Below are 12,679 nucleotides of genomic sequence, written 5' to 3'. Positions count from 1 at the left end.
CAGAAGAACTAATAAGATGCAACTGTGAAGTTCTTGACCACTGAAGCTCACAAAACAAGAGAGACTTCAACAGAAATAGAGCAAAAACATGGCAAGCACCACATGGAAGAGAAGCAGACTGTCCAGCTCATTCTGCTGCTAACAGCATTCAGTAGATCTCCTCTGCTGGTGACATGGGCAAGCTGTGCAGAAGGTTGGTTACATCTCATTCCAAGTAAAATTCAATAAACAAGTGGCTGGTGTTTGAGGGGTATTTAAGCATGTATGTGCTCCTTATAACATATGCATAGGTCCATGTTGTAGTATACTGCAGAAAGAGATGTGCAGAGGAATAGGTGATGTAAAATGGACACAAAGGCGAAAGTAGACAATGCTAGGAAGTCACCGATGAAATGACAAGTCAGCAAAGTGTCAAGTGTGGAGAAGAAAGGTATAAACGAGGTGTGGCCATTGAAACCTGCACCAAACACTGTTATACAGGAGCAGGATCCCGGTATAATTAGAACACCATCCTTACATCATACCTCCCCCCAGTTGCCACTCAGCTGGGCTAAGCATCCTCTAGGACCATCCTGTACGTTCACCCTGGAGAAACCCAGGGTTCTCTCTGTACCTCCTTTTCTAGAAGTATGAACAAACTAAATATTCTGAGTATCAATGAAAAGACAACAGAGGTGAGCAGCCATCACTTGCCCATAGCATTCAGCGTGCAATGGTAACCAGGGAAGGTAATATTACAAACAATAATTGGAGGGTCTTACAAGAACAGCCCCTGGTTCATGTATGTAAAGAAAGTAACTGACACAGGGTCTTTATCGACAGGAAAGGTGCAGAATTGGAAGCCGTGGATCTGGATAGAGTCACCCTCCCTGGAGTGGAAGAGCAGGAGGGACCCATTAAGCGGTCTGTAAGACTGCTGACACCCAGACACTTCCTGCAGTTTCTGAGGCAACTGGTGTCAGGGAGGTTTATGGAGTCTATTGCTCAGGGCTCTTTACACAGCTCAGCACTGGCAGCCACAGTCCATTGGACAAGACAGTGGGGGAAATGAGCTGAGCCCATGGTCTGGCTTTGAGAGAGAGAAAGTGCTAAGTCTGGAGAATAAATAACGAGTGGGCATCACCTCAGGACACTAGGAGAGATGTGAAGGTCTTACCTATGAATGATACAAGTGCAAACAATTCCAGCATCACATCACAGTACAGATGTCTCTGAGCCTCGTCAAGGATCTCCCACTCCTCCTGAGAGAAGGCAATGGCCACATCCTCAAAGTTCATATCCTGTCATAATGGGCACAGAACATCCCATGATAAGATTCTCTCTTGAGATTCCAAGTTTGTCATATTACCCACCCTGCACATGCATATGCTCCCCTACTCCCCACATCAGAGAAGAAAGCAGCCCTTGGTCCCATTAAAGTCAATCCCTCCTTATATTCTTACTGATGCTGTGTGTTCCCACAACAATAAAGGCAGATGAACAGATACAAGTTACCTGTGCTCTCATCCTCAAATAGGAGTCACACTGCCCCCTTTCAATAATAGTTGGTGTCAGGAACATAGGGTAGGAGGAGATGTTGCACATAATGGGAATGTGATGGATTTGACTCTGATCTTGTCAGGCAATACCCATGTTGTCCTCCAAATTGTCCCTCCAAGACACCAAACGACATGGTAATGCCCATTACACTTCTGACTCCAATCCCAGTTTGCTGAGGCCATCACTCTGCATTACCTGCTGCCCATAGTTCTGTGATCCACACTTGTCTCACCCAGCTTCATTCCAAAAGGCACAACTTCACTGGTAACACAAATGAGCCATCACAAGGACAGGGTGTTTTTTAATCAGCTTCCTTCCCCAAATTCTAGTTCACCAACTATGTAATACATTTCTCTCTAACCCTTCTCGCTTCTCCTTTCCCCATGCCGGTGTGGATTTTTAAATGCAGGTGACACTGATGTATGCTATCTCATTCCTAGTGTTCACTGGGTCAGCCCTCAACAAGAAATGGCAGGTGGGCACATATATGGCCTCTAAGCTCTATATCTGTCATGTAGCATCACAGCAACCCATCCTGTTAGAAATTATCCTAAAATTCCCCATATCATGCCATAAAGACAGCATCAGAGATGGACTCCCTTTTCATTCATTTGTACGTCCTTGTTAGTGTCCGGCCGCTTTGCTTTTAGTCCCAGGGACCACACTGATGTCATCATCCCCTGTGTGTGATTGTGCCGCTCAGCCCCGGTTCCCCACCTGCCACACTCCCATAGAGGGCACCTCCCATACTGTTCTCTGGGTCACTGCATGCTCTGCCCTCAAGAGAACCTTGGCTGCTTGTCCTCACAGGTCCCTAGGCTGTGCTGGTGTTCAGATGTGTGTGTACTGACTAGGTAATTAAAACATATATATTGATTACAAAGAGAGAGATATGGGGATATGCTATATATATATATATATATATATATATATATGCACAATAATAAAAAAGTAATAAGCTAATTCAACTGGGAGACCTTCCGGATATCCTTCTGGATAAAACCTGGGGCTTGGCTGTCCTGTAAACCACCCCCATACGACCCTCAGCCCTTTGCCCAAGCCGGCCATACTCCCCAGCAGGTCCCCTCACTCCGATGGTGGCGTGGCCAGCCTGCAAGTAGCCCTCAGCCCCTCACCCACGCTGGCAATGCCCTCAATTGGGGTCCCTCAACCCGATGGGGGCATGGCTGGCCTGTATACTACTCCAGTTCCTCACCCAGGCAGGCACCGCTCCCAGTGGGGATCCTCACCCCGATGGGGGCATGGCCGGCATGCGAACTGCCCCAGGCCCCTCACCCAGGCCAGCCCCGCCCCCGCAAGGGGACCCCCACCCTGATCAGGGACTCCCTTCAGGGCACACCAACCGGCCCCCACCTGTGCACCAGACCTCTATCTATACTAACAAAAAGGTACTATGCTAATTAGACTGGGAAATATGCTGGATGTCCTTCAGGACAAAGCCATGGTGGCGGGGCCAAGGTAGAGGCAGTTAGGGGTGATCAGGCCAGGAGGGTTGGGCATTTGGGGTGATCAGGCAGGCGGGGGGGCCAGTTGGAGGTCCAGGCCAGGAGGGGGGTAGTTAGGGGCGAGCAGGCTGGCGGGAGGACAGGTGGGGGCGATCAGACCAGCAAGGTGGTCAGTAGGGGGCGAGAAGGCCAGCGGCGTGGGGCATTTGGGCACGAGCAGGCTAGCATCAGAATGGTTAGGGGCGATCAGGCAGGCAGGTAGGTGACCGGTTAGGAGCCAGCGGTCCTGGATTGTGAGGGATGTCCGACTGACATCCCCTAAGGGGTCCTAGATTAGAGAGGGTGCAGGCCAGGCTGAGGAACACCCCCTACCTCCAGTGCATGAAACTCATGCACTGGTCCACTAATACACACACACAAACGCAGACACACTGGTCCACTAACACACACACACACACACACACACACACACACACACACACTGAGTGGCCAGTTTATTATGATCTCTGAACACATAATAATCTGGCCACTCAGTGTATATCATACACAAAAAAAGGCTAATATGTAAATTGTCCCCTTGAACTGGAGTTCGACCAGCAGTCAGGCCAGCCAACCACCATGTCCCCACCCCCTGGCCAGGCTGGCCAGACCCCACCCATCCCCTATGCACGAATTCATAATTCATGCACCGGGCCTCTAATACACACACACACACACACAAACACACAATGTGTGGCCTGATTATTATGCGTTCAGAGGTCATAATAATCTGGCCACTCAGTATATCTTACCTAATAATAGACATATTAATTGACCTACCTTCGCTACACCCACAGCCAATCAGAGTGAGTATGCAAAATAAAGTAAAAACATGGCGGCAGCCCCCCCCCCCCCCCCCAGCCGCTCCTGGCCTGTGAAATTTGGAGAAGTCAGGTGTCAGCGCCTGAGGCTGGCTGCAGCCAGAAACCAAGAAGCTGCCTGCCCCGTGATCCCAGGCTGCAGCCAGCCTCAGAAGCCTCACGTCCGCATGCCCCATGTCCTGGGGGAGACTGAGAAACGGGCCCCAGCACCTGAGCTGGGTGCGGCCCGGGAGACAAAGAAGCCGCCTGCCCCGGGATCCGAGGCTACAGCCAGCTGGAGAAGCTGCCCACTCCATGTCCACCCGCCTCACATCCTGCGGGAGACTGAGAAACCAGCCCCAGCGCCTGAGGCTGGCTGCAGCCACAGAGACCAAGAAGCCGCCTGCCCTATGATCCCAGGCCGAAGCCAGCCGAAGTCGCCTACACTGCATCCGAGGGAAGATGGAGAAGCTGTCTACCTGTGGTCCAGGCGCCAGCACCTGAAGCTGGCTACAGCCTGGTAGACGGAGCAACCGCCCACCCCGCAGTCCCGGGCACCAGTACCTGCGGCTGGCTTTGGCCTGGGAGACGTAGAAGCCGCCCACCCCGCAGTCCCGGGCACCAGTACCTACGGCTAGCTTTGGCCTGGTAGACGAGAAGCCGCCCACCCCACGGTCCTGGGCACCAGTACCTCTGGCTGGCTGTGGCCTGGGTGACGGAGAAGTCGCCTACCCTGCGGTCCTTGGCGCTAGCACTTGCGGCTGCAGCACAAGCGAAGCCACCTATCCACCATCCCCTGAGGCTGCATTCAGCCTGGGCGTCTATGGTGACCAGAGGGAGGGAAGCCCGGATTCCGGGTGCCTGTGGTCGGCTGGAGAAGGGAATCCTGGGTACCGGGTGTGGGCTGAGGCAGAGATGTTAGTGGCAATCAAGCCAGCAGGGGAGCAGTTAGGCTGGCAGGCAGAAGCAGTTAGGGGCAATCAGGCAGGCAGACGAGCTGTTAGGAGCCATTAGTTCTGAATTGTGAGAGGGATTTCGAACTGCAGGTTATCCCACGAGGGTTCCCAGATTGCAGAGGGTGCAGGCCAGGCTGAGGAACACCCTCCCTGTCGCCCCCCGTGCACGAATTTCTTGCACTGGGCCCCTAGTATACTAATAAAAGAGTAATATGCTAATACAACCTGGAGACCATTCGGATGTCCTTCTGGACAAAGCTGGGGATTTGGCTGGCCTGCAAGCAATGCACAAACGGCCCTCAGCCCCTGGCTCAGGCCGACCACACCCCCCAGCAGGTACCCACAACGCAATGGGGGCGTGACCAGCCTGCAATTGCCCACAGCCCCTAGCCCAGACCGGCCATGGCCACCATCTTAGAACCTTACCCCGATGGGGGCGTGGCTGGCCTGCATACTGCCCCAGTTCCCCACCCAGGCTGGCATCACCCCAAGTGGGGACCCCAACCCCAATGTGGACATGACCAGCTTACAAACCACCCCAGACCCCTCACCTAGGCCATCCCCGCTCCCCAAGTGGACCCCTACCCTAAACCAGGGCCTCCTTCAGCGCAGACCAGCCGGCCCTCACCCATGCACCAAGCCCCTATCTATACTAATAAAAAGGTAGTATGCTAATTAGACCAGGAGACATTCCGGACATCCTTCTAGACAAGGCCATGGTGGCGGGGCTAAGACAGAGGTGATTAGGGGTGATCAGGCCAGGAGGAAAGGACATTTGCAGGTGATCAGGCCAGCAAGGGGGGCCAGTTGGGGGCGAGTAGGCTGGAGGCTGGGGGCAGTTGGGGGCAAGCAGGCTGGCAGGGGGATAGTTGGGGGCAATCAGGGGGACAGTTGGGGGCAAGCAGGCCAGCAGGGGGGGAAGTTGGGTGTGAGCAGCCTGGCGGGGGGGGGGGCATTTGGGGGTGAACAGGCTAGCAAGGGGGGCCAGTTGAGGACGAAAAGGCCAGCGGGACGGGATAGTTGGGAGCAGCAGGTCAGCAAGCAGAGTGGTTAGGGACAATCAGGCAAGCAGGCAGGTGAGCGATTAGGAGCCAACAGTCCTGGATTGCAAGAGGGATATCCTACTGCCGGTTTAGGCCTGATCCCACAGGGGATCCCAGATTGGAGAGGGTGCAGGCCAGGCTGAGGGACATTCCCCCCCCCGCCCCCAAGCACGAAATGCATGCACTGGGCCACTAGTATATATATATATATACACACTGAGTAGCCAGGTAATTATGATCTCTGAATGCATAATAATCTGGCCACTCAGTATATATCCTATATAATAAAAGGTTAATATGCAAATTGTCACTTCGACCAGGAGTTCAACCAGCAGGCAGGCTGGCCAACTGCCCATGTCCCCTCCTCCTGGTCAGGCTGGCCGGACCCCACCCATGAATGAATTCATGCACCAGGGGTCTTATATATATACACACTGAGTGGCCAGATTATTATGCATTCAGAGATCATAATAATCTGTCCACTGTGCGTGAGTGTGTGTGTGTGTGTGTGTGTGTGTGTATGTATAGAGAGAGAGCGAGAGAGAGAGTGAGAGAGATCTATTTTTTGTTCCATTAATTTTATACATTGTTGTAATTGATATATATATATAGTAGGACTTTGGGTTACGTCGGAGATCTGTTCCTATGGCGCAACATAATGCAATTTTCGCTGTAAGTCAAAACCCACCTACATAAGCACCTACATCACTCACATGGCACACATACACAGCAGAAATGAAGTGAAACAGTAAAAAAAATTTAAAAGAAAAATAACAATTCCTGACCTTTACTTATCTTACCTAATAATAGACAAACATGTCAATTGACCGTACCTTCGATACTCCCAGAGCCAATCAGAATGAGTATGCAAATTAACCCAACTAAGATGGCAGCTAATTTGCATAAGTAGGTACCCAGCAGCCTTCATCCGGGAACAGGGAACATCCTCAGCACCCAGAGCGAGAGGGAGCCAGCAATCAGAGCCAGCGGGAGCCAGTGATCAGAGCGAGAGGGAGCCAGAAATCTGAGCGAGAGGGAGCCAGCTATCAGAGCGAGAGGGAGCCAGCCATTAGAGCGAGAGGGAGCCAGCCATTAGAGCGAGAGGGAGCCAGCAATCAGAGAGGGAGCCAGTGATCAGAGCCAGCTATCGAAGCGAGAGGGAGCCAGTGACCGGAGAGAGAGGGAGCCAGCCATCAGAGCCAGCTATCAGAGCCAGCCATCAGAGCCAGCCATCAGAGCCAGCTATCGGAGCAAGAGGGAGCCAGTGACTGGAGAGAGAGGGAGCCAGACATCAGAGGGAGAGGGAGCCAGCAATCAGAGAGAGACGGAGCCAGTGATCAGAGTGAGCTATCGAAGCGAGAGCGAGCCAGTCATCGGAGCGAGAGGGAGCCAGTGATCGGAGAGAGAGGGAGCCAGTGATCGGAGAGATAGGGAGCCAGCCATCAGAGCAAGAGGGAGCCAGCAATCAGAGAGAGAGAGAGAGAGCCAGTGATCAGAGCCAATGGTTGCCAGCGATCAGAGGGAGAGGGAGCCAGCCATAAGAGGGAGAACGAGCCAGCCATAGGAGGGAGAGGGAGCCAGCATCGGAGGGAGAGCAAGCCAGCCTAGGAGAGAGAGGGAGTCAGTGATCGAAGTGAGATGGAGACAGCAATCGGAGAGAGAGGGAGCCAGCCATTGGAGAGAGAGGGAACCAGTCATTGGAGGGATAGGGAGCCAGCTATCGGAGGGAGAGGGAGCCAGCCATCGGAGGGAGAGGAAGCCAGAGATTGGAGCGAGAGGGAACAAGTGATCAGAGTGAAAGGGAGCCAGTGATTGGAGGGAGCTGGAGGGCCCCATAGGCTTTAGGCATGGGCAGGGGCAGAGCCAGTGATTGGAGGGTGCTGGAGGGCACCTGCCCAGGCCCAAGACTTTATGTCTTAGAGCAGGGGCAGAGCCGGAGATCGGTGTGAACTGAGTTTCTAATCTACTTGATATATGTACCTTTTCTGATTGCTCATAGGCTAAGCTCCCTGTATGCCACTGGTAATATTCTTAGTAACTTGAGTAATAAGAATCCAAAAAGGGGATCTAGGGTTTTTCCACTATACTCCTGGAAAAAAAAAAAAAAAAGGTCTGCTGCTGGAGGGCTAAGAAATGTCATATCCTGCCCTAGCTGGATTGGCTCAGTGAATAATGCATTGGCTTACCAACAGTAGGGTCTGGGTTCCATTCTGATCAAGGGCATGTACCTAGGTTGCAGGCTCCTCCCTGGCCAGGGCCCAGGTCAGGGCTCATGCAGGAGGCAACCAATCAAAGTTTTCCTTTCAGTTTGATGTTTCTCTCTGTCTCTCCCTTTGTCTTCCACATTCTCTAAAAATCAATGGAAACATATCCTTAGGTGAGGATAAAAAAAAAAAAAAAAAAAACGAAATGTCATATGCTACGAAAGACACCTCTTGAAAATGCCTAAAGAAAGTTGTCATTTTTTCATGAAGAAGGGACTGGAGTCCATGTTGATGAAAACACCTTGGTGGTTGCATTGGCTGGCTGTGGCTGCAGCAGCGGGGTGATGGGGCTGGTACCTTCCCCTGATCAGCCCAGTTGCCTCCATACAGGGAGCGGACCTAAGCAGATGTAGGACATACTCTGAGTGCTTCCAGTATGTAAGAGGGGACAGGCTTGGCTGAGAGACATCCCATCCCCCAACCCGTGCACGAATTTCGTGCACTGGGCCCCTAGTGGTAAATAAAAAACTAAAAAGCATAAAGCACATATGTACATATAAGGGAAAATACTGGATTATACTTACCTTTATTACTGTTGTTGGCTTGTACACTGAACGTTGCAAAGTGGGGAAAGACAGGCTTACACTAGGCTGCTGTGGAGAGGAGGTTTGAGAGGCAGAACCTGCAAAAGATGCATGTGATACTGGGTCAGGTGAGTCCGGAGAGGCAGAACCTGCAGAAGGTGCTGGAGATCCTGGGTCAGGTGAGTCTGGAGAGACAGAACCTGCAGATGGTGCTGGAGATCCTGGGTCAGGTGAGTCCGGAGAGGCAGAACCTGCAGAAGGTGCTGGAGATCCTTGGTCAGGTGAGTCTGGAGAGGCAGAACCTGCAGAAGGTGCTGGAGATACTGGGTCAGGTGAGTCTGGAGAGGCAGAACCTGCAGAAGGTGCTGGAGATCCTTGGTCAGGTGAGTCTGGAGAGGCAGTACTTCCACAAGGTGCTGGAGAGCCTCGGTCAGGTGAGTCTGGAGAAGCATATGAGGTAGAGGGTATGGGATCTGTTGCAGGCCTCTCCACCTTCTGAAAATAACGTTCGAGGCTAGTCTGGAAGGATACCTTCTTCTTGTCCTCCCAAATCTCCTTGTAACACCCCAGGATATCCATGACCTCTCTGGCAACCTTAGTGTACCTGTCAATTTTAGAGTCCTGAGCCTCAAACCTTGCTAAGGCATCCCCTATCATGGCAAAGGCCCTCGCTAATTCCATGCTTGTAAATCTCCTGGGCTGTGGGGTTGGTGTGTCTTCCTCTTCAATTAACTGCTTTTTCAGTTGAGTGAGGTCCTCGGCAGACAGCTCCTCTCCATGAGATGCCAGCAGCTCTGTGACATCCTCAGCCTCCACCTCCAAATCAAGCTGCTTACTCAACTCAACAACATTCTTGATGACAACCTCAACCGAATCCTCACAGCCATGGAAATCGTTAACAAACTGGGGACACAATTTTTTCCAAACACCATTCAGGTTCGTCTGCTTAACTTCATCCCAAGAATCAGAAATGTTTTTTACAGCAGCAAGAACATGGTAAGATTTCCAAAAGTCATTGAGAGTAAACTCTTTATCCTTCTCCGTTGCCATAAAAGCCATAGCAAGTGTCCTTCGGAGGTAGTAGGCCTTGAAAGAGGCAATGACACCTTGGTCCATAGGCTGTAAAAGGGAGGTGGTGCTAGGTGGAAGGAAAACCACCTTGACATTTGGATGAATGTCATTCAAATCGGCAGGGTGACAAGGGGCATTGTCCAGCACTAGCAACACCTTAAAGGGCAGCCCCCTTGAAGCACAGTAGTCCTTGACTTCTGGCACAAAATGGTTGGTGAACCAGTCCTCAAATACGCTAAGTGTCACCCATGCCTTCTTGTTACGATTTCCAGATGACAGGTAATAGACCCTTCCATATGCCCTTGATTGCCCTTGGATTCTCGGCCAGACACACCAAGGGCTTCAGCTTGAAGTCACCAGCAGCATTAGCCCCAAGTAGCAAAGTCAATCTTTCCTTGCTGGCTTTATGGCCTGATGCTGTCTTCTCCTCCTTGGCAATGTACGTACGTGTAGGCATATGCTTCCAGAACAAGCCTGTCTCATGCACATTAAACACTTGTTGATCACAGTAACCCCCCTCCCTAATTATCTCAGCCAACGCACTAGGAAAATCACCTGCTGCTTTAGCATCATCACTAGCAGCTTCCCCTGGCACCTTAAGATTATGCAAATTAGCACGAGCCTTAAAACGCAAAAACCAACCTTTGCTAGCCACAAACTCTTCCCTTTCACTCCCTTCCCCCTTTTCTTTTTTCAAGGCCTCAAACAATCTTTTAGCCTTCTCCTGAATCAACATCAGGCTAACTGGGATACGCCATTGATACTCCTTATCCAGCCAAAGCACTAATAATCTTTCCATCTCAATAATGAGACTACTATGCTGCTCTGTAACCACAGTTGATTTCATAGGAGGAGATCCTTTCACATGTTCAAGTATACGCTTTTGATCGTTGATGATTGTCGAGACAGTTGTAGGACTTTGGCCAAGCAAACTTTCGATGTTCGTAGGTATTTCGCCCTTTTCCGAGCGTCTTATTGTGTCTACTTTCACTTCCATTGTCATGGCTTTCCTTCTTTTTGTAGCACTGCCATCAGAAGAATCTGCCTTATGCTTAGGAGCCATAAGGACGGGCAAAAAGTGTTCAAAATAACAATACAAACAAAAGAGAGCGAATGAAGCACAATCCAAAACGGCTTATAAACTGTAACTGAATGACAGCGTCTTCCTTGTATAGCGCCGCATGATGCCTTATTCATCGACGCCGCTGGACATCTAGTTCCCTGGTGAACTTCGTGTAAACGCCTTACATCGAATGACAGAACTTTTTTTTTTATAAATAAATTGCAGATGGCGAAGAAACCACAAAACGACGTATGTTGAGTCCGAAGTAACAAGAGGACTGTCTGGAGAGAGAGAGAGACATCTATTTTTTGTTCCATTAATTTTATACATTGTTTGATTAACTCTTATAATTGAAGTGACCAGGGTTCGAACTTGCAACCTTCCGTTATTGAAATTATTCTCTTACCCACTCAGCTATTTGGCCTCGGTCAGACATATCTGACATTTTAAGTAACAACCCAATAATGTACCTGAGAATAGATAGATAGCAAAACCATCATGATGACTTAGATAGTGGTGGAAGGCTAGAATAGCATTCATGGGATTTCAAAAGTGTCCTTTTTCCAAGGAAATATTTAACGTAAGCTATATCACTGTCAGACTCTATTATTGTGTCAATTATTTTATAGGCCGAGAATGAAGCTCTGATAAGGTCAGTAGGAACTGGGTATCAGCAATGCAGGCATGCAGGGAAACACCAAAATGTATTTTTTTTAATGTCCATTTAAATAAATTCTACTTAAATCAGTCTTTAGGAAAGGTTTAATCTTGATGTTTCCCAATAACTTTACTGTTTTATTGTGAAAAGTTTTGAACATATTTGGTGCTATGGAATCACCATATTGAAAATAAAATATAATGATGTACTACTGAAATATATTATCATATCCATGTTCAAAATCATCGTTTTGGCTGTTTGAACCTCAAAAGGATGAGAGTATTTACACCAGGATATTAATAAAGATTACAAACTTCCCATAATCAGTACACGCATATAGCTTTTCTCCAGTGTTAACTCTCTTGTGGATAAGGAGGTGATTATTGCAGGTAACAGATTTCCCACATTCACTACACTCATAAGGTTTTGCACCACTGTGAACTCTCTGGTATTGAGTGAAGTTACTGCGTTGCCTAAAGGACTTCCTACAGTCACTACACTCTTAGGGCTTTTCTCCACTGTGAACTCTGTGGTGTTGGATGAGGGTAAACCTGTGTGTAAATGACTGCCCACAGTCATTATGCTCATGGCTTTTCTCCAGTGTGAACTCTCCTGTGGATAAGGAGGTGATTATTTTGGGTAAAAGCTTTCCCACATTCACTGCACTCCTAAGGTTTTCACCAGTGTGAACTCTCTGGTGTGGAGTGATGGTACTGCTTTGATTGAAGGACATCGTGCAATCACGACACTCATACAGCCTTTCTCCAGTATAGACTTTGTTGTGGAATGAGTTTGGACCTCAGGATGATGGACATCCCATGATCACTACACTCCTAGGGCTTTTCTACAGTGTAAATACTTCTATGATGAATGAGGTTAAAGATTTCTCTGAAAGATTTCCCACATTTTTTACACTTATGATTCACTTCATAAAGGTCATGCTACTGAAGATCACAAAACAAGGAAGACCTCAAACGAAATGACACACACATGGCAAGCACCACATGGAAGAGAAGCAGGATTGTCAGCTCATTCTTCTCCTAACAGTGTTCAGCATGGTTTGCCTGCTGCTGACATGGAAAGCTGTGCTGAAATATGATTATTCTCATTGCAAGTAATCTCTCTCTCTCTCTCTTTCTCTCTCTCTCTCTCTCTCTGAATATCTATCTCTATCTTATCTCTATCTCTATCTCTATCTCTATATCTATATCTATATCTATAGATACATACACAAGGGTAATATGCAAATTGTCCCC

General features: G+C 49.4%; 1 protein-coding gene across 5 annotated transcripts in view; it reads right to left on the bottom strand.

Annotated features, from left to right (window-relative positions):
* LOC307095075 (uncharacterized protein) overlaps nt 1-12,679 on the bottom strand; it is a 30,094-nt gene that overhangs the window by 3,792 nt on the left and 13,623 nt on the right. For 3 of the 5 annotated variants that reach the window (XM_079764244.1, XM_079764246.1, XM_079764245.1), the window contains 2 exons: nt 8,632-11,046; nt 1,157-1,280 (listed from right to left, as the gene is read on the bottom strand). In XM_079764244.1, coding sequence (XP_079620370.1) covers nt 1,157-1,280; nt 8,632-9,747 — 1,240 coding nt within the window. In that variant the 5' untranslated portion in view covers nt 9,748-11,046. Of the gene's footprint in view, nt 1-1,156; nt 1,281-7,334; nt 8,447-8,631; nt 11,047-12,679 lie in introns of those variants that run through there. The other 2 variants (XM_079764247.1, XR_013813172.1) reach the window with 2 other exon arrangements.

The sequence above is a fragment of the Cnephaeus nilssonii genome, assembly GCF_951640355.1.
Source record: "Cnephaeus nilssonii genome assembly, chromosome: 24".
In the NCBI taxonomy this organism is placed as follows: Eukaryota; Metazoa; Chordata; class Mammalia; order Chiroptera; family Vespertilionidae; genus Cnephaeus; species Cnephaeus nilssonii.
This window is presented reverse-complemented; position numbering and strand designations above follow the sequence as displayed.